A 25,576-nucleotide genomic window follows, 5' to 3' on the forward strand; every position below is an offset into this window, starting at 1 on the left:
ATTTTAAAAAACGAAAGTACAGTCTGTCTCAGGAAAATTATACTTGTGAGTCCTTCAAAAGCTAGGACATTTTAATCAATAAAGTGTAAGGGCAATTTACTGACTTACATAAATGAACAAAATATTTGCTGTTCAAAATAAGTGAAGTCTGTCACTGAAACTGTTAAGGGTTTATATAATATACTACTAAATTAACAAAGAAAAAAAGCAGGCAAAGGCTGCCCTCCAACCTGATCTTCATGCTCCAGGGAACCAATTCTTTATCAGGATAATGGTGGCTGAGGTTTCCATAAGTTATTTTGGCACTATGCCTTTCTTTTTTGGAGAGAGATGACTTATCCAAGGTAAATCCAGTTCAGAAAGGGAGCATCTATGCCTCTAACTTTTGATCCATGTAGCTTTCCCCTATAGCATATTATGACTTGCTATAAGAGGACAGTTAAACAGGGTAATTAAAGAGGGCAAGTTTCCCAACTAAATGACAACCATTAAAATTAGACATGCGGTTACAAATCAGTAAAAAGAGTGAACATACATAGATTTTCTTAAGTACTAGTAAATTTCTACTTAGGTCCTAGGAAGTGGTGTTTACTTTATAATTACATGTTAAACTATATATATGATAGGTATTTTTTTCAGTATTTTATGCTACATTGCACAATTTTAAAAAGCTTTAAAGAAAAGTGTAAGCTTCTAAGCCTCATAGCCGTGAATTCAAATTCAGACTCTATTATTTACAAGTTGGATGAGTTTATACAACCTACTCAACCTCTCAAAGCTTCAGTTTCCTCTTGTGTAAAATGAAGATAAATGATAATGATAATGATAGCACATATTTCACAGGATTGCTGTTGAGTGTCAAAGAGAATATGCCGTTGGAATGCCTAGCACTTAGTGGCCCTCTCTGGGCTGGTCTCTCCATTGCAAAGGCCCAAAACCTGCCCCCTGCATTGTTTCCAAGCTGACATACATCAATGTATTTCCAGATTGCAACTACACTTGGCATTTCACCTCTTAGCTGACAGTGTGCAGCTGTTCATACTGCTGTAGGGCAACACACAGCTGAATGCAAACACAGTCCTTTTGCCTTACCTAGGAGCTCCACGTATCAGGGTATGCCCTATAGTTGAGAGACAGGCAAGTTTGGTGGATAAAGAAAGCCAGCAAGTGGACAATCGAACATAATTTGGGATTACTGGTCATCAAAGTCTAATTCCAGTAAGAAATCAATTCAATGGAAAGCCTTTATAGCAAGCAGACAGATTTAGAGAGGCTGTAAGGCACAGAAGAAATCACTTAGACTTGGGAGTCTGACAGATGGGTGTTCAAATCCTATCTTGGCCACTAACCAGTAACACAATTGTAGTGGATGCTGTAAGTGACTCACTAGTATCTTTTTCTAAACTATTCAGCAGCTTAGCCAATGATGGAGATTTCCGATTTTTGCCAATAACTGGCTCAGCAATGAGCATATGACCTAATCCCCAGCAGTGATAACCTACAGGAAGTCTAATAGGAAGGTTATAGGAAGAACTTCCTCTCCCCTAGAAGTTTAAGAAAATAAGGAAAAAAAAAAAATCTAGATTAATTAGGACCATGCGTTATAACTATCCAGTATCCAATAAATGGTCTCTAGTTCTTCAGAAGACACCTTAAAATGAGTTCTTAAAGTATTAAAATATCTTTTTCTTTATTGAAAAATCTATAAAATAGGCCCAAGTGTTTTAGGGTTTGCCAGAACTAAAATGTACCCTAGGGATCACTAGTTTAGTGGTTCTAAAACATTAATGTGAGACACTTTGTGTGAGGAACTCATTATGATATAACGATAGCAGCAGGAGGCAGAGAAATTCTAGGCAGACAAGGGCAGGTCCCTGGCAAAGCCGCACCTTCCAGTCGAAAAGCCTGAAACCCATGACCCAAAGTGAGAACTTCTATCCCTGTGTTCCCACTGGAATGTTGCCTTATCCTGAACTACTCATGGCCTGCCCTGCCCCCATCCTGTGTCTATCAAGACCCCAGACTCAGTCAGAGAGAAGCAGAGAAGTGGCTGGACACTGGAGAGAAGCAACTTCACTTCAGAGGGCTAGCTTGACAGCTTGACTTCGAAGAAGAGTCTGGCTGGAGACGGCCAGACTTGAGGGGAAGATTACCTGCCCATCCTCTCCCCTTTCCAGCTCCCCTTCCTGCTGAAAGTCACTTTCATCGTTCAATAAAATCCTCCACATTCACCATCCTTCAATTCCTTCACGAGACCTCATTTTTTCCAGATGTCAGACAGGAGTTCAGGAGCCACGAGTGCAGATACCAAAAAAAAGCCTGTCACACTGACCCTTTGCCATCACTGGTAGAGGGCAGCCACCCCACCCCATGAGGCAAAGGGCCCACTGACTATTAACACTTAAGCTGTCTGTGGCCAGCAGAGCTAAAAGAGCATTGTGACATGCCCTCGTGGGCTTTGGGTGTCACGGGCACCCCCACCTGGATGCTGCCATGGAGCCCACGCAGAGTTTGCTCCTGCTGACACCCAAAAGCAGCCAGCAGGATCCCATGCTCGCTTGCCTGCATGCTCCTTCCCACAACGGGTTGAGGATGGCAGGCCGAATAAACAGAGTTTGTTCCTGCCAGCACCCAAAAGCACTCACTCCAGTTCCTGCACTCGCATGTTCTCTCCCACGAGGGGAATGAGGCACCCCTGTCACAAGTCCCGCAAAGGGGTCAAGAAAATATCCTGTGTCAATTAGAATGTAGTTCCCTGAGTTTTTAAATCAAAGGGAGCCAGGAATCTGAAATTTTAACAGGTATCCCAGGTTATCCTAATGCAGGTGGCCTAAGGCTCACACTTAGCTCTCTCCACTTAACTCCCCAAACAGCATCCTACCTCTGGTCTCACCATCTCTACTTTTGCAGGTTACAGTTTACTCTCCATAAACAGCCAACGTGATCTTGAAAACTGAAATCTAACCACATGGCCTCTTTGCTACAAACCTGCCATTGGCAACACTCAATTAAAAAGCTTAACTAAGCAACGAACATAAACTTCTGTTTCTCTCCCCAATCCCAATTATTTATAACACAGGAAGACCCTGAGATATATATAACATATCAGGTTACAAGAATTCAACTTAATGAGGAATTTTAACAAACCTAGTTTGACTTACATGGCATTTATTTGCGTTTACAAGGATCATTTTAAATACATCATGTCTTGTGAGCAGCTGAAAGCTAGGAAATGACACATCATGCAAGGAGCCTTAGATCTGTACATTTGATGTGTGTTTATAGTTTGCTAGTCTGTTATACTGATTATCTTGTGCATCACTTGCATTGGTTTCATTGATTTCTTCTGTATGGTTTATAGTTTTCTTGAATGAGGCTTGGATTAAAGTTTCAATTACATAAACATTGAGTATTAAATGAATATTTGTTAAGTAGAATGTTAAGTGTACTATATGTAAAACTAGAAAAAAAAAAACTGAAGGAACATAGGTAATAGGCCTGTTACAGGGTAAATAATGCACGGGTAAAGACTGCATAACGTCTTGTTATGTCATGCGATGATGAGTAATTCCTGAGGAAACCGTGTCCATTTTAACAGCTCACGTCAAACTTAACTGTTTACGTTATTTGTTTAGCAAAAATTGGTGTTAATTTTGAAATTTTGCCATGCATTCAAAATTTTGCTACTAAAATTAATAGTAACTATACTTGTGACTAAGGAGAATTTAGAATTTTTCCTAGGAAATTTTTAGGAACAAATTTTTTCCTAAGGCAGAGGAAGATAATAACATTTGCTTTCTGCAGATGAAAAAAAAAGTATAGTATTTATAGTATTAGAGCAATGCAATTTAAAGCAATGAGAGGTTTTTCTCATATCTAATAAATTGGAAGACTTTTTTCTGTCACTTAGGTGTTGTGTTTTGTTTTGTTTTGTTGAGACAGGACCTTGTGCTGTCACCCAGGCTGGAGTGCAGTGGCCTGATCTTGGCTCACTGCAGCCTCGATCACCTGGGCTCAGGTGGTCCTCCAGCTTCAGCCTCCTGAGTATCTGGGACTATAGGTGCATGCAAGTAATAACTCCTGGGCTAGGTGATCCTCCTGCCATGCCCAGCTAATTTTTTTTTTAATTTTTCGTAGAGATGGGGTCTCATAAAATTGCCCAGGCTGGTCTCTAACTCCTGAGTTCAAGGGATTCTCCCGCAAAGACTTCCCAAAGTATGAGGATTATAGGCATGGGCCACCGCAGCCAGTCTAACTGTCATACTTGATGCTGGTCAAGATACTAGAAAACTCACATTCTTACATAGTGCACTTTGATTTTCTTACCTCTAAAAGGAAGCTGGTGTTTGGTGAGAAATAAATGAGTTAATCCACACAAAGTGCTTAGAATAGGATATGGCATATAATAAATTGTCAATAAATAGTAGTCATTATTATTGTTTTCGCTATTATTAATCAACATGAGTAGGAGTATAAATTTATACAGATTTTCTGGAGGGCAGAATGTTTCAAGAATTTGATTAGTAAGGAGAAATTTACATTCAAGGATATTAATCACATCATTAAAACAGCAGAACACTAGAAATAACACAAATGCCCACTAATAAGGAAATGACAAAATAAATGATGGCATCTATGTGAGTGCAGCCTTCTTTTCCTTCCAAATCTTTGGCAACAGAAATAATATTTGTAAAAATTTTTAATGCACGGGTGAGCACTTCTGATTTAATGTTAAGCGTGAAGGAAATAACATTGTCTAATTAGTATGATCCTAATTTTGTTTAAAAGAAACTGAATATATACATAAAACATACATGTGTGCAAAACAGTACAAAGTTCCACATTATTATTCATAATGGCCTTCTCTAGAGCACAGATGATTGTAGGTGATTATTATGGATCTTTAAATAGTTTTCTGTGTTTTCAAATTTTTTGAAATAAGCACAAGCTAAATTTTCTAAATCAAAAAATTAGAAAAGATATGACATCACCTATTTCAGATCAGGTATCTAAAAATATACATTTATTTTTTTTCCCCAAGAGTACATGTTTTTATACTAGTCATTTTATGTCAGCAACTTGGTATCCTCAAAATATTACTTACTCTTCAAAAACAGTTTCTTAAAAAATCTCAAATTCCTAGAATTGAAGATTCAGTATAAAGCCAACTGCTACCTGTCAAGCTAGAAGACATCCTATTTTGAGAAGGTCAATAAAAACTACACAAGCCTAGTGACAGAAGAAGTCAGAATTTCAGGACAAAGGACCATAAAATATACAGATAATGACAAGCTAAGAAGAATTTTTTTAATCAAAAGCTTTTCTCTGAAATAATTTTTTTCATATACAAATGAAATATTTTAGGAAAGACTAGATGCTGGCTCTGCTGTCCTATCAAATAGTTTCCTATTGAGTCATTCATTCCTTCATTTCATACCATGAAATTAACTAAGACATCAGTAGCCATCAGGTAATTTCTTGAAACAAAATACAGAGCTAAGATTAGAACAATAACAACAACAAAATGGAGATTAAATGTTCTATGTCCTCTATGTAGCTGACCTCATATTAGAAACAAAAGCTTCTCCAACCATGTCTATGTTTGTTTGCAATATTGCCACTTAGTACAATAAATTCTACTGTATAGAAAAGTATGCTAATAGGTGTAAATAATACAGAAAATAAGTGTGAACTTGTGGTATAGCACAAAGCTTACCAGCCCTGAAAATTAAGAACGGATATTGAAACTCCAAATCTTAACTTCTCCATACTATTCCAAATATCACTGATTAAAGAGCTCCTCAGGTAAAAGGATGAAGCAACTCATATTTCAAATGGGATGGGGGTGGGGATGGCTGGAGGCAATATTGATTATTCTCTCAAATTTTTGCCAGTTATTCATGAACACTTTTTCATTAAATGAGAAATAAAATTATTCTCTCAACTTTTCCAGTTCTGATGATGCCATCCAGATGCCCAAACTTTCTTCCGGATAATTTAAAATTACTAATCATTCATCAAAGGCAGAAAACTCCTTGCCTTCAGTTTAATGTAAGCCTCCGCTAACCTGCAACTCGTCATCATCATGCTATAGAACCACCATGTGCTAGATGCCGGAGATAGAAAGATGAAAGAGACTTGGCCACTGCTGAGAGCGGAGAGGGAGTTAGGGAAACACATCATGAGAAGTACTATTTAGGCTGAATCCCGAAGACGGAATGGAGAGATGCTGGCAAAAGGCATTTCCAGTAGAGGAAACTTAACGTGCAACATCCAAGTCCCGTGTTTGAAGGGACCTCACATAGTTCAGTGTGGCAAGAACGTGGGGATTTGTGTTTGCATGGAAGTCTACATGGAGCAGAAGGAAAGAGGATGACGCCCATAATAGTTTGGAAAAAGCATATGAAGGCTGTACATATACAATGTGGTACCAATATTACTCTCTGTAACACCCTTCTCATGATTCAGAAAGAATATCATGGAAAGTAAGAATTCAGCTTACTGATGAGTTAGGATGCGTTTAACCTTTCTTGCTTATGCATATCCAGTTCCTCTTGCATTATCTGTTGAAATGCTATCCTTCCTCCACTGAATTGGTTTTGCTTAGAAAGCTTTTAATTCTTTTGATGGAATTCTAGGATTTTAGAACTATTAGGTGTCCTGATATCATCTCTTACATGATAAAGCAACTGAATTTCAGAGAGGTTAAATGTGGGAAACCAGCTTACTGGTAAGTTCTGTGTGACATTTATCACCTATTACTTAGCTTGCTATTTCAAGAAAGCATACCATGTAATCCAATCTTACAGCATGCCAATACGTAAAATGATATCTCAGAAAAATCTGTATGTTCGACTCATTAAAGAAAAAGACAAAAATGTATTATTATTATCATTATGAGTACTACTAATACCATCACCATCACCAACATTTGTTGAGCACTTACTATATGCACAGGACAGTCTGTCTTCACAACAGAGGATAGACAACACAGTCAGAGCTATGATTAGAACTCGGGGAGTTTGTCTTGAGACCCTGTGTTTTTAATCCACTAAACTATATATTACAGTTACAGTATTTGTCTTAGTTACAGTATGTTATGAAAGCTGAATGAAAAGAAAATCTTCAAAACACCAATTTGATTCTATATAACAGCCATACTCTAGTGTAAAAAAGGAAATACAACAAAACAAAACAAAAAACCCACATGGATTTCTATTCTCAGTGACCACATACAAGTTTTTATTGCCCATACAAAATGGCCTTAGCTTCTGTGTTAGGACTGAATCATTTCCAAAGTTGGTTACCATCCTAAGATTCTATAAACCGCCATGGAAGTAGAATTACAATCAATATGTGCATTGTTTTTCCCCCATTCTTGAGGGAGTCAAGAAGACTTAAGCTTCTATCAAATTTTTTCCTAAGAGATCCACAGAAAGGAACCCGAGAGAAGTAAATTCATTATTACCAACCATTCAAATCCATTTCAGCATTTTTTATTCAATCAACATGTTGTAAACATTACTGAGATTATCACACGATTACATTCTCCAGGTTCCTGTGGTCCATTACACTTCAAAATTGCAGGGAAATAAAGCTTCTAAACAGAAACTATATAAACTGATTTCACCAAAATACCAAGTTTCAAGAGTCATATCTTTTTTTTTGAGATGGAGTCTCGCTCTGTCGCTCAGGCTGGAGTGCAGTGGCACGATCTTGGCTCACTGCAACCTCCGACTCCCGGGTTCAAGCAATTTTCCTGTCTCAGTCTCCCGAGTAGCTGGGACTACAGGTGTGTGCCACCATGCCCAGCTAATTTTTTGTATTTTTAATAGAGACGGGGTTTCACCATGTTAGCCAAGATGGTCTCAATCTCTTGACTTCGTGATCCGCCCGCCTGGGCCTCCCAAAGTGCTGGGATTACAAGCACGAGCCACTGCGCCCAGCCGAGATTAATATCTCTTTTAATGCAGAGAGATAGAACAGCTCAGCCTGGCTTTGTTAGCCCAGAGTCCATGGGAATATTAAGCCAAATTCAATTTCACTTTCCAGAATCGCAAATGGTCCTGGACTCAAAAAATCTTAAAATCCAAGCAATGCCACACAGAGACACCAAACCATTGAGTTTGCATCGAAAACAAAATATATCCAAAGATCCAAGTATATATACTTACTTTACTAGAAGTAAAAGGTGGAAGTGCCCTGGAATGGAAATCAAAAGCTTTGTTCTAAGCAGCAAAGCTGGTCTCCCACATTTAACTTCTCTATAATTCAGTTGCTTTATCATGCAAGAGATGATGTCAAGACATCTACCAGTTCTAAAATCCTAGAATTCCATCAAAAGAATTAAAAACTTTCTAAGCAAAATCAATTCAATGGAGGAAGGATAGCATTTTAACAAATGATACAAGAGGAACTCAATGAGTAAAAAGTTAACCTCAACCTAACCTCACCCCTTATATAAAAATTAATTCAAAATGAATCATGGATTTAAGTGTAAAACTATGAAAACTTTTAGAAGATAACATAGGAGAAAACGCTGTCGATGTAGGGCTTGATGAAGACTTCCTAGACATGACACAAAAATCTTGATCCATCCAAAAAATAGATAAATTGGACTTCATCAAAACTTAGAACTTTTGCTCTGTGAAAGAACTCTTAAGAGGATGAAAAGAAGCTATGGACTCTGAGAAAATATCTGCAAACCACACATCTGGCAAACGACTAGTAAATTGAATATATAAAGAACTTTTACTACTCAACATTATAAAAACACAATCTAATTAGAAAATGGGCAAAAGATATAAAGAGACATTTCAATGAAGAACATATGGCAGATGGTAAATAAACACATAGAAAGATGTTCAACATCAGTAGCGATTAGTTGCAAATTAAGACCACAATGAGATATCACTACATACCAATTAGGACGGCTGAAACTAAAAATAAGAAAAGTTAACAATATCCAATGCTGGCAAGGATGTAGAGAAACTGGATCTCTCATACATTCCTAGTAGGAACAAAAATAGAAGAGCCACTCTGAAAAACAGTTTGGCAGTTTCTTAAAAAGCTAAACATACACTTAAAAATGACCTAGCAATTACACTCTTGGGCATTTATCCCAGAGAAATGAAAATGTTTGTCCAAACACTTCTACATGACTTTTACAGCAGTTTTATTTGTAACAGCCAAAAACTAGAAATAAATAAAATGTCCTTAAGTGGGGAGATAGTTTAAAAAAAAAAAAAAAACAAAAAACTGTGGTATATTCATATCACGGAATACAACTCAGCAATGAAAAAGAACAAGCTATTGACAGACTTGAATGGATCTCACCTGCCCATCTCTCCAAACTCCTCTCTTCCCCCTACTCTTTCCTTCCCAGATACACTGGCTGCTTGTTACTTAAACATGCCAGGCACATGCCCCCATCTCAGGGCCTCTGCACTTCCTGCTCCCTCTGCCTGGAACACCCTTTCCCTAGATTTCCCCATGGCTCACTCTTTCACCTCCTTCATGTCTTTGCTCAAATACCACCTTACAGATGACTACTTTCCGGGAAACTCTAATTAAAGGTACAACCCATTACTCACATTCTCTTCTTATTTTTCTTATCTCATCCTTCCTGCCTTATTTTTCTTAATAGCATATATGTCATCTGAACAACAGATAAAAATCTCTACCTTCTTTACAGAATCTTAGGATGGTAACGAACTTTGGAAATGATTCAATCCTAACACAGAAGCTAAGGCCACTCTGTACGGGCAATATAAACTTTTACATGGTCACTGGGAAAAAGACAATGCACAAAGAATATGCGTTGTTCCATTGTATCCTGGTGCCTAAAAATGTTCCAAGGTCATAGTAAATAGACAAATAGTACTTGCTGAAAGAATGAATTAAATATAGTTCATTCAATATATAAAGATAGTATATATTGGACTCTGCCTATCTTAGTGCCTCCCAAACTTCAGGTCACTCACATACCAACTTCAGTAATTTTCACAACAGATGCTTACCACAAGTAAAATTGTTAACTTGTTTAAGTCTACTGCCTATGTTTTTACTTAAATACCTACTTTAGCCTCATCCTAAGCAATAAGTATTTATAAAATTACAAATTTAGAATGCTAGTTATATACTTTTCATAATATACAATGCATTACTATTACATATAAATGTTCAGTAGGATATCCCTAAAATCATTCTTGATGCCTGCCAATCAGCAGTCTGTGCACCACACTGAGGCAAATGCTGTCCTTCATCTGTCCTTCTAGTTTGCCAGACTTAGTGTAACAGGGGTCACAAGAAAGCAGGAACCCATAAACATGGTTAAACTTTAGAGAAATCTCAGAGATGAGAATGGCAGCCAAATAGCATTCCCCTTCTGACGTCTGCTGGAAAGGTGCGATACCCCCAATCCTTACCGTTTACAACCACAAGTGAAAGACCATAGTAACCCCTTGTCTATGCGGAGCTTTTCAAAGTTCACTAACAATTCCCCATCTCTGATTGTTTCCATTCCACAACTGAGGAAACTGAGGTTCAGAAAGGTAAACTGATTGACTCAAGGTCACATGATGTATGATTTTACCCAACATTTTCTGAACTGTGTATCAATTCATGCACAATAGGTTACAGCACCAAATAAGCCCAAACACGAAGTAGCTCAACACAACACAACACAACCATGCTTCTTGCTAAAGTCACAGTCCTGGGAAGGCGAATATGTAGATAGGATAGCTCTCCTCCACAGAGGCTCCACCTTCATAACCACACAGCTTCCAAATCAACTTGGTCATCACCACCTAACAGGAAGGGAAAAAACATAAAGGAAACATACAGGAGTTCTTTATAAGCTGGACTGGCCTACAGCTCCTCTACTCACATTCCGTTGGTCTAGAGCTATTCCGTGGCCTTGTCCAGCTGCAAGGCAAGCTGGGAGATCCAGCACAGCCATGTGTCCAGAGAAAAGAAGAGCTGGCTTCAGTTAACAGATAATAGTTCCTGGCATGTTTTTAAAGAAAGCTCTGTCAAGGCTTTCATCTGTATGATTTATTGTAAAGTACATTAGAAAAAAATGTATATGTATCAGTAATTTACCAAGCCCATAATTTCATGGACACTATTATTTATGGAGGGGCTCAAACGTGGATTTAAATATTTTTTAATAGTAAATAGATTTAGAAGAAAAATGTGAAGTCAATCATACTGATACTTACACATCACAAAAAGCCCCAAAGAGGTATTACTATTACTTTACCCTAGATGAAAAGTGTTAAACCAGTTGTCCGAGGCACAAAGCTAGTAAGTGGCTTACATGTCACATTAGCCATGGAAGAATCCTGCAGCAGGTGCTCTCAGCACTCCATCTGCAGGGCCTCAGATGGTTCCACCATTTTTATACAGACTCACTGTGTACTCTTACTCCCAAGAGCAGCCCCAGCAGGTCTTTGTCTTGAGATGCTGAAGACAACATGCCCTTAAAGAAACTTGAAGAGGGTACATAAATACTTCAACTCTCTTGCCCCTAACTGCAACTCTGAGGTGTAACCTACACAGTTTCCATAGCTGTCCTGTGGAATTAAGCAAAGTTACCCTCTTTGGGATTCAGTTTAATAACACACCCTTCTCAGCCTCCTTCCCTTCAACTTCTCCAAACCCCTTTGAGTTTTTCCTGAGAATACCTCCCCGAAAAATCACTTTCACATGAATCCTTTTCTCAGGATCTGTGACCAGGAAACAATAAGAAAACTAGTAGGGTTACTATGGTCCAAAGTTCCCCAAACAAGAGTCACTCATACACAATTCTTGCTACATCTAGAGAACACTAATACCAGTATCGGTTTCTTTGTGATGTTTATTTTAACTTAAAGATAGAGGAAACTTTAGAGCACTACCTATACTGTTTGTATAAGTAGAAGGAAATAGCAGTATAATTAAAAAATAAAAGAATAAAATAAATAATTTTAAAAAAAAATTCTGATTATTTGAAGTACAAAGTCCTAAGCTGAAGATCTTAAAAGCACACAAGCACAAAACTGAAAATTTCTCCATGACAAAACCCTAAGGTTCCAAAGAGAGTAACAGTGAATTCAGCACTGTATGACTCACTGGTATTGGATGCTGCATCCCTGCGTTACCTAAACTCATCTCGTGTACTGCCCATGGATGTGTCCCCATGCTCTGGGCAGCACTGTTTCAACAGCCATTTTGCAAAGTTAAGCATGTATCTAGCACACAGCATAATTCCTGACACATGATAGATGTACAATAAATTTTAAACAGAGTTTAGTAAGGAAACTGAGTCTCTTCCCTAAAGCCACCCTGTTAATCAGTGGGCCAGAAACAGGAAAAACTGAACCTTTTCTCTGCATACCATCTGCCCGCATCTAGAACAGAGATGTGATTCATTCCTAAAATTCCACTACGACTCTTCCTAGATGACTTCATCTACAGCAGTAAATCTACACATTTATATAGATTTTTCACTCTCTTAAGTTTGTTTTCCCCATTCTCCCCAAAACTCATTGAGCATTCCATGGAACATTATTGCTGGCTAATTTTCACCCACTATTTGCCTACTGGCATAACCGTACCCACTTTTTATCACGCTCCTTTTCAACTACTGCTATTACTCCTTTTTTTCTTTCATTAGAACCCTCAGAAGTGATTTCACTTTTATGTTCATTATTGTTCATTTATAATCAGCTTTTGATTGCATGCTGATTGTTCTTAAATTTCAACTTTAGACTGCTGAAGAAAAACAGTGCTTGGTGTTATGCTTCTGATTACCAAAAATCAGCTGAATTAAGTTACAAAACTGAATTTCAAAAGGCCTGGAACATAGGCATTAAAATGTAGTGTTTTTGTTTAACCTTGGGTGAGCTGTCTGAATAAAGAGAATGGTTAAAAACTAAGTGAGATTAAAAATAATAATGAGGTTTGCTGGATTTATTTAAACTCAAAATAAAAAATACCAAAATTCATACATCTGAATAAGGCTCTACATTTATTCCAATCTCTTGCTATTGTTTAAAATATTTTTAGAGCTCCTGTTTGGGAAATGACATCAAGCCTGTGCCCCTTTCCTTGGAATATTCTTCCCAGTTGCAACTCGTCTGTCTTTGATTTCGCTTGTAGAAATGGAAAGAGCTTCTCAAATCCAACATTAGCAAATAAGGTGTAGGAAACAATGTTTTGGTTGGAAAACAAGTGCAGGAAGCATAAAGCAAAAGAACTCATGGCCGTGGTCCATGAGCTAGCTCTCCAAGCAGCCAGAAAAGCATGCATCTCCAGCATAAGTTCAGAGACTCCAGAAATGCCAAGGTGAAAAAACAAAGGCTCATCTGGTCATATATTAAGTTGGTGCAAAATTACAAATTTCAAAAACCACAATTACTTTTGCACCAACCTACAATTTCAGATATGTTTGATCAAAAAAATCAATCACACCCACATTGTCTCAAGGCAGGGTGGTTCTGGAGGTCTGTGAGGTTGAAACTATTTTCTTTTTTTTTTTTTTGAGACTGAGTCTGGCTCTGTCGCCCAGGCTGGAGTGCAGTGGCCGGATCTCAGCTCACTGCAAGCTCCGCCTCCCGGGTTTACGCCATTCTCCTGCCTCAGCCTCCTGAGTAGCTGGGATCACAGGCGCCCGCCACTTCGCCCGGCTAGTTTTTTTTTTTTGTATTTTTTAGTAGAGATGGGGTTTCACCGTGTTAGCCAGGATGGTCTCGATCTCCTGACCTCGTGATCCGCCCATCTCGGCCTCCCAAAGTGCTGGGATTACAGGCTTGAGCCACCGCGCCCGGCCCAAAACTATTTTCATAATAATACTAGGATGACTTTGTCACTCTCATTCTTCACAAATGTACAGAGCACAAAAAGTTCATTAATGTGTGTATTAGTATCCTAGGACTGGCATACAAAGTACCACATACTGGGTATCCTAGGACTGGTATACAAAGTACCCACATACTGGGTGGCTGAAACAACAGAAAGGTGTTCTCTCGCAGTTTAGGAGGCTTAAAGTCTGAGATCAAGGGATCAGAAGGGTTGGTTTCTTCTGAGGGCTGTGAGGGAGAATCTGGTCCATGCCTCTCTCCTAGCTTCTGGTGGTTCACAGGCAATCTTTGGTGTTCCTGGCTTGCAAAAGCGTCACTACTTTCATCTTCACATGGCTTTCTCCCTGGGTGTGTGTGCCCAAGTATAAATTTTCTCTTTTTATAAGACACCAGTCATATTGAATTAGGGTCCTTCCTAATGACCTCATTTTCACTTGATTTTCTCTGTCTCTCTATCTCCTACCTTCTTTCTCCTTTGGAGATAGAGTCTTGACAGAGAAAATCGAGTTACATTAGGTCACATTCTGAGATACTGAAGGTTAGATTTCAACACAGGAATTTTGTAGGGGACACAATTCCACCCACTATCAGGCATAATTCAGTGGACCCATGTGAGTGGCATCCTGAAGAGATGTGCAGGGCAACAGCTGTGACAACAAGGAAGTTGTTTAAAACCCCTGAGGCGCAGTTTGCTCCTCTTTAAAATGGGCTTAGTAGCCAGGCATGGTGGCTCACACCGGTAATCTCAGCACTTTAGGAGGCTGAGGTGGGAGGATCACTTGAAGCCACAAGCCTGGGCAACCAAGCAAGACCTTGTCTCTACAAAATTGAAAAAAAAAAAACATTAGCCAGGCATAGTGGCATGTACCTGTAGTCCCAGCTAATCTAGAGGCTGAGAACAGAGGATTCCTTGTGCCCAAAAGTTCAAGGCTGCAGTGAGCTGTTATATGATCTTGCCACTGCACTCCAGCCTGGGTGACACAGCAAGACCCCATTTCTACATAAATAAGTAAATAAAATAAAATGAGCTTAGCAATGGCTATAATAATGCCTTCCTCCTAGGGCTGCCATGAATACTCAACATGACAATCCTCCTCAAGTGCACAGTGCCAAGCCTGGTCCACAGAATGTGCCTGATAAACATCAGGTGTCTATTTGTACATGTGCTTCACTTTAGGTTATCCAGACACTATTAATAGCCATTGTACAGGCAAGTCCAACAGGAAAGGGCTGTGTGTGTGTGTGTGTGTGTGTGTGTGTGTGTGTGTGTGATGGCACCCTGCAGGGGAATGGCATCCTTGTTCCTGGCAAACAGGTTCCTGCCTTGCCTTGCTCCCTGCGTTACTGGATGGGCATCTGCCACCTGTGACACGGAACTAGAATAAAATGAATGAATGAATATAAATGATTGTCAAATAAACATTCATCAAGTCTACAATAATCATACAAATACACTAAACAACATGGTCCAAAAGTACTCAGTGTTTGTGTTCGTTTTTGAACTTGGTGGTGAAAGGAGGTGCTCCCTACCATTTTCACTTTACAAACATTTATTCTGTGATTTAAACCACAACTACTATGACCGCCATCACTCACTGATCACCAGAAATTGGGTAAATCATTATCTTACTTGTTTTTATTAATCTTTTTGAAACATATGTAGAGCTTACATTTAATTCAGTGCTTAATATTAGCGGTGTTTTTGGTCTTTGGAAGTTTGCTGATGTTTCTGTGACCTGAAGTATGCTGAACTTAAAAACTCTAGTTTACACCAATTAGCCTACGGAAAACTGGTTTGCTTTATGGTGAAACCATTTCTGTCCTCCAAGGCTGTGTAATTAACGTCTTATCCTCTGCCTACATTCAGTGCCGGAATGGGTATGGAAGCAGAGAACAAATTGGAATGCCTTTAGTGAGGACTTACAGTATCCCCAGAAGCCTGGCGTGCTCTCACAACACCAAACACATCTCACTGTAATTGTCCATTCCTCATCAGTCTCCAACAAACTAGACTGTGGGTTCCTTAAAGGTAGCAACTGTCTCATATCCCCAAGCTTTCTACAAACCCATCATCTACTGGGCCTAATAGTGGACCTGTGCTGCATCTGACCCACTGAAAGAATAAATGAATATGAATATTTAACAGAAATAGTATCAGGAAAGATATTTCTTAATAGACATTTTAGTTGCACATGGGAAACTGAAAATGTAGCCCAAGCTACATATCAGACAACATTTCTGCTCAGGTGAATGTTAACATAAGGTATACCTCCATTGAACACTCATGTTCATAGCAGCATTATTCATATAGCCAAAAAGAGAAAGCAACCCAAGTGTCCACCGACAAATTAATGGATAAACAAAATGATATATATGCATATCATGGAATATTATTCAGCCTAATAAGGAAGGAAATTTTTGCACATGCTACAACATAGATGAACTTTGAAGACATTATGCTAAATGAAATAAGCCAGTCATAAAAGAATAGCTATAGTATGAATCTTCTTAGATAAGGTCCCTAGAGTAGTCAAATTCACAGAGATCAAAAGTAGAACAGTGATTGGCAGGGACTAGGGGAAGAGACTAGGGATATGGGGGAGATAGCATTGAATGGGTATAAAGTTTTAGTAGGGGAGGATGAATAAGTTCAGGAAATGGATGTTGGTGATGGCTGCCTAACGATATAAATATAAAATAATGCCAGAGTATGGTTAAAATGGCAAAATGGTAAAAATGGCAAAAATGGTTAAAATGGTCAATTTTATATCCTGTATATTTTAATACAATAATAAATACATAACAAAAATTTTAAATTAAAGAATATACGCATTCATTGTTTTAGTACCTTTAGAAGCTTTGGAAATCAAAAACAAGGTTTCAGAGACAAAAAAGGCACTTAATGATCCAAATTTTTAATGAAAAATGCAATTCCTTTGCCACCTCCCTCAACACCCTAAAAGTTGATCACAAAACACTGCTTTGCGTCAATAATTAATTTTACCTAAATTATGACAATGTTGCTTAACGTCAAAATTCCAGGAAAAAAGATTCTACTGACCTGAAAAGAAGGACTCCGAAGTATGCAGGAGGAAATAGATTCATCCTGTAGCACAGGACAAAACATCTTCAAGAAAGGAACACTGTGACTCTCGGCTTACCATAAGCATAACATTACTGATATACTGCCAATATTAAGCAAAATGAAATACCACCACTAAATATTCTCATTTGGGGCCCTTTAACATAAAGAAAATTTAGTATTTTTCTCTCGTCTTCCTATAAAGTTTAACTCTGTAAGTTTCCCCCATATTAAAATTATATTTTATATAAAATATAGTCATAAAAGCTATTTTATACTGGTCATAAAAGCCTCATCATAAACTCACATCAAACAAAAAAGGAAGGATCCATTACACACTCACAACATGCCATGCTGTGAGTTTTGGACGTGGGACTCCAATCCTAAAAGCGCCCTCAGGCCCAGGCTCGCTTAGGACCAGTCACAAGCCTTCTGCCTCCATATCCAACCATCCTACTCAACACTCAGCCATTCAGTCCATCTGCATCATTTTAAAATTCATGAGGATAATCTGTTTACAACTTCGCCATCTCAAAATTTACTTAGTTTTTCTAATGTGCCAAATAGCATGTATATTTTTTTCCATGGTAATTATAAAAAAGTTAAAAACTGAAAAATTCCTTTTTTCCCTGTATTGTTGGCTTTCAGTTTTAATGACACATCACTTTAAAAGAGCCCTGAATCTTAACAAAGAAACACTCATCATTAATAGTTTATTCCGGCCGGGCGCGGTGGCTCAAGCCTGTAATCCCAGCACTTTGGGAGGCTGAGACGGGCGGATCACGAGGTCAGGAGATCGAGACCATCCTGGCTAACACGGTGAAACCCCGTCTCTACTAAAAATACAAAAAACTAGCCAGGCGAGGTGGCAGGCGCCTGTAGTCCCAGCTACTCGGGAGGCTGAGGCAGGAGAATGGCGTAAACCCGGGAGGCAGAGCTTGCAGTGAGCTGAGATCTGGCCACTACACTCCAGCCCAGGCGACACAGCAAGACTCCATCTCAAAAAAAAAAAAAAAAAAAAGTTTATTCCCTTAATCAAAAATAATTAATAACTCTCCGCTTTCTTTGTATTACTTATTAAAGGCCTACGTAAGCCCTCAGGCTGAAATGAGAAGGCATACGAGAACTGGTTTTCCCCTCTTCCTTTCAAAGGTAGGAAAGGACTTATTAACTCAAGTAAGTCCTTCAAGTCCAGGTGGTATAACACAGCATCTCAACAACAGGTAGGAGAACACAAGCAGAAGCTGGTGACAGAAAGCGAAGGATAAAAAACAGTTCCTTATAAAAATGTGAAGAGATCTCCACTGATAAGGAGAAAACCTTAATATTTTCTGGTAAAGCTAAAATGCTGATCTCTACTTCCAATCAATGCTGTGGGCACATCAATCAATGCTGTGGGCATGGGGAAGGGAGGGAAAGGGAGGGTAGGGGAGAAAATGGTGCCCTAAATGGATCAGGCCACTCCCCAGACACTGTATCCAGAGCCCTGAGCCCTGCTTCAGGCAGGGAGGAAAGCATGGTGCTGTTCCTCTCCACAGGCCTCCCAATTTAAGCCACAGACAGTAAGATGGAGGTGGACACCTTACTTAAAACCAGACAATATTGAAACAATAAGGTTTGGCAGGGCGCGGTGGTTCACGCCTGTAATCCCAGCACGTTGTGAGGCCCAGGTGGGCAGATCACCTGAGGTCAGGAGTTCAAGACCAGCCTGGCCAACATGGTGAAACTCCGTCTCTACTAAAAACACAAAAATTAGCCAGGTGTGGTGGTGAGTACCTGTAGTTGCAGCTACTTGGGAGGCTGAGTCAGGAGAATCACTTGAACCTGGGAGGCGGAGGCTGCAGTGAGCCAAGATCTCACCACTGCACTCAAGCCTGGGCAACAGAGCGAGACTCTGTCTGAAAAAATATAAATAAAAATAAATAAATTCAGCTTTCAGAGATACTGAAATGTGAAAAAGAAAAAAAAAAAGGAATCTTACAAGGAAATATAAGTAATTGTCACAAGATCACAAAGCTATGGAGTGCTGAAGGCAAGAGTTAAACCCAGGCCGTCTGATTCCACTCACGGTGTATGTCTAGCGTCCTGGCGTAATGACTCATGGCACTGAACCAGTGCCAAAGCCGCCCAAATGATTTCCATTCTTGCATTTCTCCAACCCTCTCCACACTATATCCAGAAAGAGTACTCTAAGCATTAAACTGCCCTTGCCACTTCACTGTCTAAAACCCTTCAATGGCTCCCCATTGCCCTCCTCGAGAATAAGCTTAGCTTCATTGCAAGGCCTACCAGGATCAGCAATCTTGTCCTTGCTGTTGTCTCTGGCCTCATTTCTCACCTCAAACTCTACAAGGCAGCCCTCCTGAACCTCCTTAGGGCTCTCAAGTCACAACTCTAGGACTAAGACAGCCCACAAATGGAAATACAGCAAGCACAGGGAGAAATGGATGGCAGCAGAAAAAAGATGCCAGTCTCCCCACTCCCACCCAGGACCCAAACTTACACAAACCATTCCTCGTGCTTTGCCATGTCTCCATTATCAATTCACATATTATGCCAAATCCCTCCAATTTTAAAATAAAAATTAAATTCAGAGGTAAATGTTAGAAATCTATGCATTCATGGCCACTGCCTAAGTCCTATTCTTTTGGAATCATTTCCAGAAAGGGTAAAAGCTGACCATACCCAGTACACTGATCAAAGTCTGAACTCAGAATACCAGGAAACTCCGTCCTCCAACACCATCCCCCAAAGCCCACTCTGCAAAGGCAATGAAATTTCACAATTTCTCCAGCATTCTTGAAATGCTGAGGGCAGTAGTTTGTGCTAAGAGGACATTGAAAGGCATGTCCCAGGTGGCCTCTGGTTCATGCTGTGGCTACTGCCAATTCTTTAAGTGTTCCCTCACCTCAAATCTTTGATGCACGAGGTCCAGCAGCCGTCACTCCTAAGTCAACCTTGAGACGTGTAAATGTTTCTGAAATGAGTTCAACAACCAGGATGGTACAATTAAGCTTCCCATGTGAGCCTCCCCACTGCCACGTCAGGCCTCACCAGATGTTAAACCCAACTATGGGATCCTGAAGATAATCAGAGCCCGGCAGGCAGACCTTCATCCCTCTAAGCCTCAGATTTCCCGGAAGTAAACTGGGAACAATAACTCCTATTTCACATGGCTACTGCAAGGACTAAGTGAAATAAAATGTATGGAAGCACCAAGCCAGTGACTAACCCTGAGATGGGAGCACATGATAAATGCTTACTGAATCTGGGAAAGCAAAATTATTCTAGCTCAATAAAGCCTTTAGAAAAGGCCAGCGAATTTAGCTTCAAATTCAGTGCAACAGAAATAATCATCCTGGGCCCACCATCAGGTCATATGCCAAATGTCTTAAATATCATCTTATTTAATCTTTGTAACCATCTGTGCAAACGATCCCCTTTTTCGAGTAGCAGTAGATCGAGGCTCAGTCAGGTTCAATAATGTGCTCCAGGTTGCAGAGAAAGAAATGGGATATCCCATAAGAATTTGAACTCAGTTGAATTTGAACCCAGACTTCGTATTTTTAATCCCCCTACTACTCTGTTGCCAAAACCCCGAAGCCAGAGAAAGACGAAGGTGAATAAGAGTCCAGAGAGGGTAACCATGCTGAGTTGATTAGCACACCTTCATCAGCACAAGTCCAAATGACCAAAGGCGAGTGTCACTCAAGGGCAAAGAGATGGGGAAAGGTAAGCAATCAGTTTAACTGCCTAGTTCAGCCCAAACAGGATCTTTCAGAGACAGAGCTTAATGATTTAACAGGGTAAGTCCTTTATCAGCATGAGGCGGGTAACTCCCTGGCACTGTGATTTTAAGCAAATGACTATAGGGCCTCTCTATGCCTCTGATTGCTTCTATAAAACATGGTGACTATGAAATCTTCCTCGCAGTGATGTTGTAAGGGTTAAAGAAATAATGTGTGGAGATTACTGCATACAGTCTTGTTACATACTACATGCCTAAGGAATAGTTCTACGATTATGAAGGCCCTTTCACAACTAGGATTTCTATAGCCCCTTCCTTCTTCCTCATTTGCTGAAATGAGCCACATCACCCCTCAGCTTTGCCTGTTCCTTACCTCCCTCTCCCTTCTCTGTGCCCCCCACTCATTCACTGAGACCACAAATGCTTACTCAATACCTACTCGGGCCAGCTGGAGAATCACTCACGCTGTTACATTAAGCTGTATCACTTTGCCTCTGTGGAGCTTACATTCTTACATTTGTAGGAGAGCGGAGAAGACAGTCGATAAATAACACTAGCAGGTACAGTCAAGTGTGATAAAGAACAAAGCAGATAAGATTACGGAGAATAATCCCTGGAAAGGCGGGGCCGGGTAAGATAATTAGGAAAAAGCCTATTTGAAGAATCAACTTTGAATCAGAAAGCTGATGAAGAGAGAGATCAGGCAATGAATGATCAGAGGGAATAGTGCTGCAGACACAGGGTAAGTGGTTGACAGAGGCCAACAGTGTCTTACAAGGCTAAGAACACAGCTCAACTGCAGCACCCACTATGTTTTAGTATAACTACGGGTTTATAGGCCAGTTGTACCAATAACCTCTGTGCCCTCTTAAGGTGGGAGCCATGTGTCTCTTCTTCCTGTCTGCATTCACTCAGTCATATTTATCTGCCCAACATTCTATTAAGCATGAGGTGTAATAAGCATTCGGAAAATATTTGCTACATAAAAGATATTTGTTTGATTTTCAGTTGTGGGGGTTAAATTATTCCTTGCTGAGTTCTGGGCTTTCTGAAGCCCCATTCAGACTTCCTTGTATACCTGAAAGTGCCATTGTCCCTCAACTTCTGCTACCCACCGCCTCTCCCTTCTCCATACTAAACTGCTCACTACAACTATTCTCCCCCTGTTCTCTCACCTGTCTCTGCATGAATTCACCTGGACTGCCTTCTCCATCACCTCCACCTTCCTCACAAACTCTCAGGATTAACTTACAAATTTCATTAGTGTACTGATCTTATCATTTGTTCAAATATTTCCAAATCTCTCAAGTTCTTCAGTAAAACTTTTCCTTCAAGTAATAGAAAGTGATGCATCAAGTGACAATTGAAGATTGAGTGGTAAGACAGTTGAAGGACAAATGATCTGAGGTTACTTCTGTAATTTCTTTTCCTCCCCCAAATATGCCATATTCCTGTTACTTTCTGGGCTTTGCGCCTACAGAACTAGACCAGGGTACAAGGGCAGGAAAGTTCTCACCACTGTGGGTCTGTGCACTCAATCACTCACCCATAAAAGAAATGCCTTATTTACAGTAAAAAAAAAAAAAAAAAAAAAAAAAACAATTTGGGACAAAAGCTATCACTTAATGGTCTTCCCCACAAGGAAGGTCAATAGTTTAGCATCTATATTATTTGAGATGGATTCCCTTTTCTAAAAGCAGAAATTGCAGCTGTACTTCATTTTAAAATAAGAAAAATGTCAAATATGTATTCTCCTAGGCAAGAGGCAGATACAGGTAAGTCACAACTTCCAATGCGGCTGCCACAGCCTCATTTAGCTGATAAGAACTTGCACATAACCTTTAGTCCTTCACTTATAAAAGCCATGCATGCATCTTTCTCCTCCTACTTCCGTAAAGGCAGAAAATTAGGCTGGAGCCATTCTTTCTGAGTATACAACAGCAGGGGCATGGGTTTAAGCAGTTTTCTTTGACAACATACATTCCTCTGTGAGTCCCTGGACAGAAGCTCCGGGCTGCATTGAAAACATACAACAATGATTCTAAAATTGGAGGCCTGGCCAGGCACAGTGGCTCACATCTGTAATCCTAACACTTTGGGAGGCCGAAGGGGGCAGATCACTTGAGGTCAGGAGTTTGAGACGAACCTGGCTAACATGGTGAAACCCCATCTCTACTAAAAATACAAAAATCAGCCAGGTGTGGTGGCGGGCATCTGTAGTACCAGCTACTCAGGAGGCCAAGGCAAGAGAATCGCTTGTACTCAGGAGGAGGAGGTTGTAGTGAGCCAAGATCATGCCACCGCACTCCAGACTGGGTGAAAGACTGAGACGCTTTAAAAAAAAAAAAAAGTAAAATAAAATTGGAGGCCTGAAAGGCAGTGCTTCTCCTACAAGAGAGCTCCATGAACTTCAACTAGCCATAAGAGAGGGCAAATACCCTAAAAGACAACAAAACCGTGCTTAGACTTAACTAAGAACCATTTCAAACTCAGTGCCCTCAGCCAACATTTCCCCTAAGACTTAACTGGTAGCATGCACTTGCCCACCATGGCAGTGCCTTGCTGTATTGCACCACCAAGTACTGCACACTCTGTTCACTTGGCTATATGGACACAGCAATATGGTCCCTGTCTACCACGATTTAGTTCTTTGGAAAGACTTCTAACCATGGTTAGACTCTTACTGCTAAATTCACTGAACACTACTCTGCTAAAAGTTTCAAAGTCGGCCTAACTTAGATTTATAATAGGGGGTATGTACTGTACATTAATTACATGCTTGTGCTTTGGCTGCCAGGACTGGGATTCAGCCTCTGTAGGGTTTAAACCCCCTGAAAACTCCTTAGCAGACCCTGCAGGTCTCCATGCGATTTGGCCCTTGTATTCCTCTCAGACCTAGTCTACTACCACTTTCCCCCTCTAATTACCTAGACATGCCCAGCTCATTCTCATCTCAGTCTTTGCACTTGCTGTCTGCTCTGCCTAACGGCACTGTTCCCTTTAGTCTCACTTAGCTGGCTACCTTTCATCACTCATGTCTCAGTTCAAATGTCAAAAAGGCCATCTCCAGGATCACTTACATATAATGCTGAGCAATGTCAAGTATGTGTATGCATATATATAATTCCACCTACATAAAGTACAAAAATGAACAAAACCAGTGTTATAAGTCAGGGGACTGGTGGACCTTTGTAGGGTGGAGGTAATGACAGGCAGGAGCACCAGGGGGCCTCTGGGTTGTTGTTAAATGATCATTTTCTTGATCTGTACCTAGTTAGCTGGGCGTGCATTTGGTTTATGAAAAGTCATCAAGTTGTTCATTTATAATTGTGCATTTTTCATGACATCTTCTATTTCAGTTTTAAAAAATTATGCCAATCAAAAACACACTCTGTGAAATAGGTCTCCTCTGATCATCCAGTCTAAACTACCCTACTGTGAAGCTATTCATTCTCCATCTCATGACCCTGACTGATTTTCTTCATAGAATTTGTGATTGGCTGAAATCATTATATGTGTTCTGGCTCACTCTCTCCCACCTCCATTAAAATAAAGTATCACATTGCCAAAGACTCTGCCTGCCTCATTCACCACCCCCAAACCCCAGGGCCTACAACAGTCCTGCCAAATGGTATGGGCTGAATAAAAACTATATGAAAGATAAGAAATGACTAAAGTGGACCCTTTAAGGACACATTATCAATCAAAAGTCAAAATAGTAAAGCTAAGAGCAAAGGTTAAAAAAAAAAAAATCAACGACACTAAGAATCAGGAATATGTGTCAAATGTTAAATTTAACCATAGGGAGGGGGAAGACAAAATGTCATTCCATGGGTATCTTTGAGAGACCAGTTAAAGTTATTTCTCTAAGCAGAAACTGGGTCTTTTATTTCTGTAGAGACAACAGTTTTTCACAAGGCCTGGTGGTATAAAGTAGGTCTGGGCCAAGAGTGGCAACAGATTTCTGGGATACTTGGTGAAGATTCTTAAGTATGATGGGAGAAGTGGGCCATGTTTACCCGTAATGTCTGCCACGGGCAAGGGACTATGCAGACATAATATCAAATCAGTGTACATGAAACAGATCATAGGAAGCACGCAAGAATTTGAAAATAGGCTTTCCTACAAGTCATGAGCAATACTCACCATTTTTATGGACAATTCTAAGATGGTCATAAAGAAAAAAATAAAAATGTATCTCTGGTGCTAATGACTTGGATGTTACACAGTTACTACTGGTCTGCAGATTAATTTGCATGTTGATATAATTTATTTTCACGAGGAAGGATATACTCACCAGGAAACAGCATGGTGTAACAGAAACGTAAAGGTAAGCCTTTACTCTGGAATACCACAAACTCTCACTGTAACCTTGAATGCGTCATCGAACTTCTTTAGGCCTCAATCTCTCTACCCATGAAATGAGCTGGCTGGACTAAATGATTGCTAATGTCCATTTTCAGTTGTTGGACATTGTATACATTTCTATCTTTTAAAAAAAAAAACCTATTTTTGTCTTCTAAGACATTACAGAATAACACATCATCCACAAGTATGTAAATCATAGTAACCAGATGGCGTGTGTGAACAGATCTTTTTACCCAGTTTTCTTGAGAAACCAAGAGTATCTCTCCCCAACCAGATTTTCTCCTGCGTTCAGCCTCTTGTTTCTTGGTTAGGCACATAGGCTTCACATACTTCAGCTAAACACTCTGCATTTTAGGGTTCTCTGTACAATTTATGAGTTTTCACTGCCCTTGGGCCCCATGTTTCTCATCAATTCAAGGCTACACTCATGGTTAGCACCCTAGTTCTTGCTTTTTCTAACACTTAAATAATGAATAAGACTTAACTCACCTGGAGGTATTCTCCTTACTGTATTACAACAGTAATAACACTAGC

General features: G+C 39.8%; 1 protein-coding gene across 3 annotated transcripts in view; it reads right to left on the minus strand.

The window, feature by feature from the left end:
- Positions 1-25,576, minus strand: part of LOC105483755 (succinate-CoA ligase GDP-forming subunit beta) — a 277,662-nt gene that overhangs the window by 250,723 nt on the left and 1,363 nt on the right. Inside the window, exon 1 of one of the 3 annotated variants that reach the window (XM_011744733.3) lies at positions 2,154-2,345. The exons of the other annotated variants lie outside the window; for them this stretch is intronic. Within the exon in view, the coding sequence (XP_011743035.1) occupies positions 2,154-2,228 (75 nt within the window). The 5' untranslated portion in view covers positions 2,229-2,345. Of the gene's footprint in view, positions 1-2,153; positions 2,346-25,576 lie in introns of those variants that run through there. 3 annotated transcript variants of the gene reach the window in all.

This window comes from Macaca nemestrina, chromosome 2 (assembly GCF_043159975.1).
Source record: "Macaca nemestrina isolate mMacNem1 chromosome 2, mMacNem.hap1, whole genome shotgun sequence".
Taxonomy (NCBI): Eukaryota; Metazoa; Chordata; class Mammalia; order Primates; family Cercopithecidae; genus Macaca; species Macaca nemestrina.